Source organism: Sipha flava, unplaced genomic scaffold (genome assembly GCF_003268045.1).
Source record: "Sipha flava isolate LNK unplaced genomic scaffold, YSA_version1 18039_pilon_pilon, whole genome shotgun sequence".
Taxonomy (NCBI): Eukaryota; Metazoa; Arthropoda; class Insecta; order Hemiptera; family Aphididae; genus Sipha; species Sipha flava.
In genome coordinates this window covers 1-1,755 of record NW_020272161.1, presented here as the reverse complement: position 1 = coordinate 1,755, position 1,755 = coordinate 1, and the positions used below count along the sequence as shown (strand labels likewise).

General features: G+C 30.4%; 1 protein-coding gene across 1 annotated transcript; it reads left to right on the top strand.

Annotated features, from left to right (window-relative positions):
- Nucleotides 1-517: 517 nt before the first annotated feature.
- LOC112680744 lies at nucleotides 518-1,677 on the top strand (the record flags this gene model as incomplete). Its single annotated transcript, XM_025550934.1, has 2 exons — nucleotides 518-1,007; nucleotides 1,111-1,677. Coding segments are annotated over exons 1-2 (1,057 nt in total), but the record flags the coding sequence as incomplete, so codon positions are not given.
- Nucleotides 1,678-1,755: the final 78 nt, after the last annotated feature.

The window sequence follows — 1,755 nt, the reverse complement described above, 5'->3', positions numbered from 1 at the left end:
TTATTATTATTTTTTTTTTATCTTGGCGAAGGTGATCGTGATGTATGGTTAGTATGGTTTCATATATTTTTTCAATTCTCTTTCTATCAAATGGTTGAAAAAAAATAAAAATGCAAATAATACATATTACATTAATGGCGCAAAATTAAATACGTTTCAATTCTGTGAATTTATATTAATCGCCTAGTGTGTAAACCACTTATGACGATCGACGCACCACGCACACATACGCACACGACGTCTGTCAGATAACTGAGATAACTAAAAATAAATCGAATGTACAATATCACATTGGGAATTATTATAAAATTTAATTATTTGTCAACGGGCCGTCTACTGAGAAACACGGATCACGCTGAATTACGTACGTATTGTATTTAGTATATTTAATTTTTTGTTTTATTGTTAATATTGTTATGGACATCAGACATTTTTTAAAAAACCTAAGCTTTGTGATTCTCTTAATGAAGCCTCTACTGGCTCTACTTCAATTGAAATAAATAATAGTACAGTCAATATGGAGTCGTCGGAATTGTGTGTAGTTGAAAGTGCTTCGATTACCATGAATACAAAAAATAACCGTGGTCATATAATTTTAACCTATGAAAAAGATATTGGAAACTATTTGATCGTCGAAAATATTGACGATTGTTTAAAACATGAACTTTTACGTAATCCTTGGGTACCGAATACTACTTATGATTTTAATAGTGATTTGAAATCAGGAAGAACTCGAGCATTTAGACATCAATGGTTGCACGAAAACGGTTCATGGTTGACATATTCAGCTCTTGAGGGTGTGAAAGGAGCTTTTTTTAGAATATGTTTGTTGTTCAAGCCATCAATTCATAGAGATGTACAAGATGGATTTATAATAAAACCTTTTACTAAGTATAAAGATTTTCATGCATCTTCTAAAATACATTTGTCTTCAAATTGGCACACTGAATCAATGTCAAGAGCAAAAGATTTTATGGATATTATGAATTGTAAAAAAATTGGAACAAGTAAATTCTGGATTGCATAAAGAAATAGAAACTAATAGGCTAAAATTAAAACCTATTATATCAATTATTTTGTTTTGCGGAACTCACGACCTTCCCTTACGAGGGAAAAAATCAAATTCTGGTGTTTTTCATGATCTTTTGAATTTTCGTATTGAATCTGGCAATGAGATATTGAAAGATCATTTTTTAACTAATGTGGGAAATGCTAAATATTCATCCCATAGAACTCAAAATGAATTAATTACATTGTGTGGAAAAATATTAAAAGGAGAAATAGTATGTGAAGCTAATGCCGCGTATGCGTTTTCCATTATTACTGACGAATCAGCAGATATTTCTGGTGTTGAGCAGCTAACAATTGTAATTAGATTTTTAGTCAAACAGTCAAAGATTCGAGAAGAATTCCTTGGCTTTTTACCATTAGACAAATTAGACGCAGAATCAGTTGCTTCTAAAATTTTATCATTTATGGAAGATAGTGTTCTTAATTTAAGTAAATTTTGTGGACAAGGTTATGACGGCTGTGCTACAATGGCTAGAAAAGTAGGCGGTGTTGCTAAATTAATTCGTGACCGATATAATAAAGCTTTATATTTCCATGTTGCTAGTCACCGATTAAATTTAGTAATTAACGATCTAAACAAAGTTATGGTTATTCGTAATACTATTGGTACAATAAAAGAAATTATAAAATTTTATCGCGAAAGTACTCTTCGAAGAAATCTTATACCTAATATACTACTTTTTT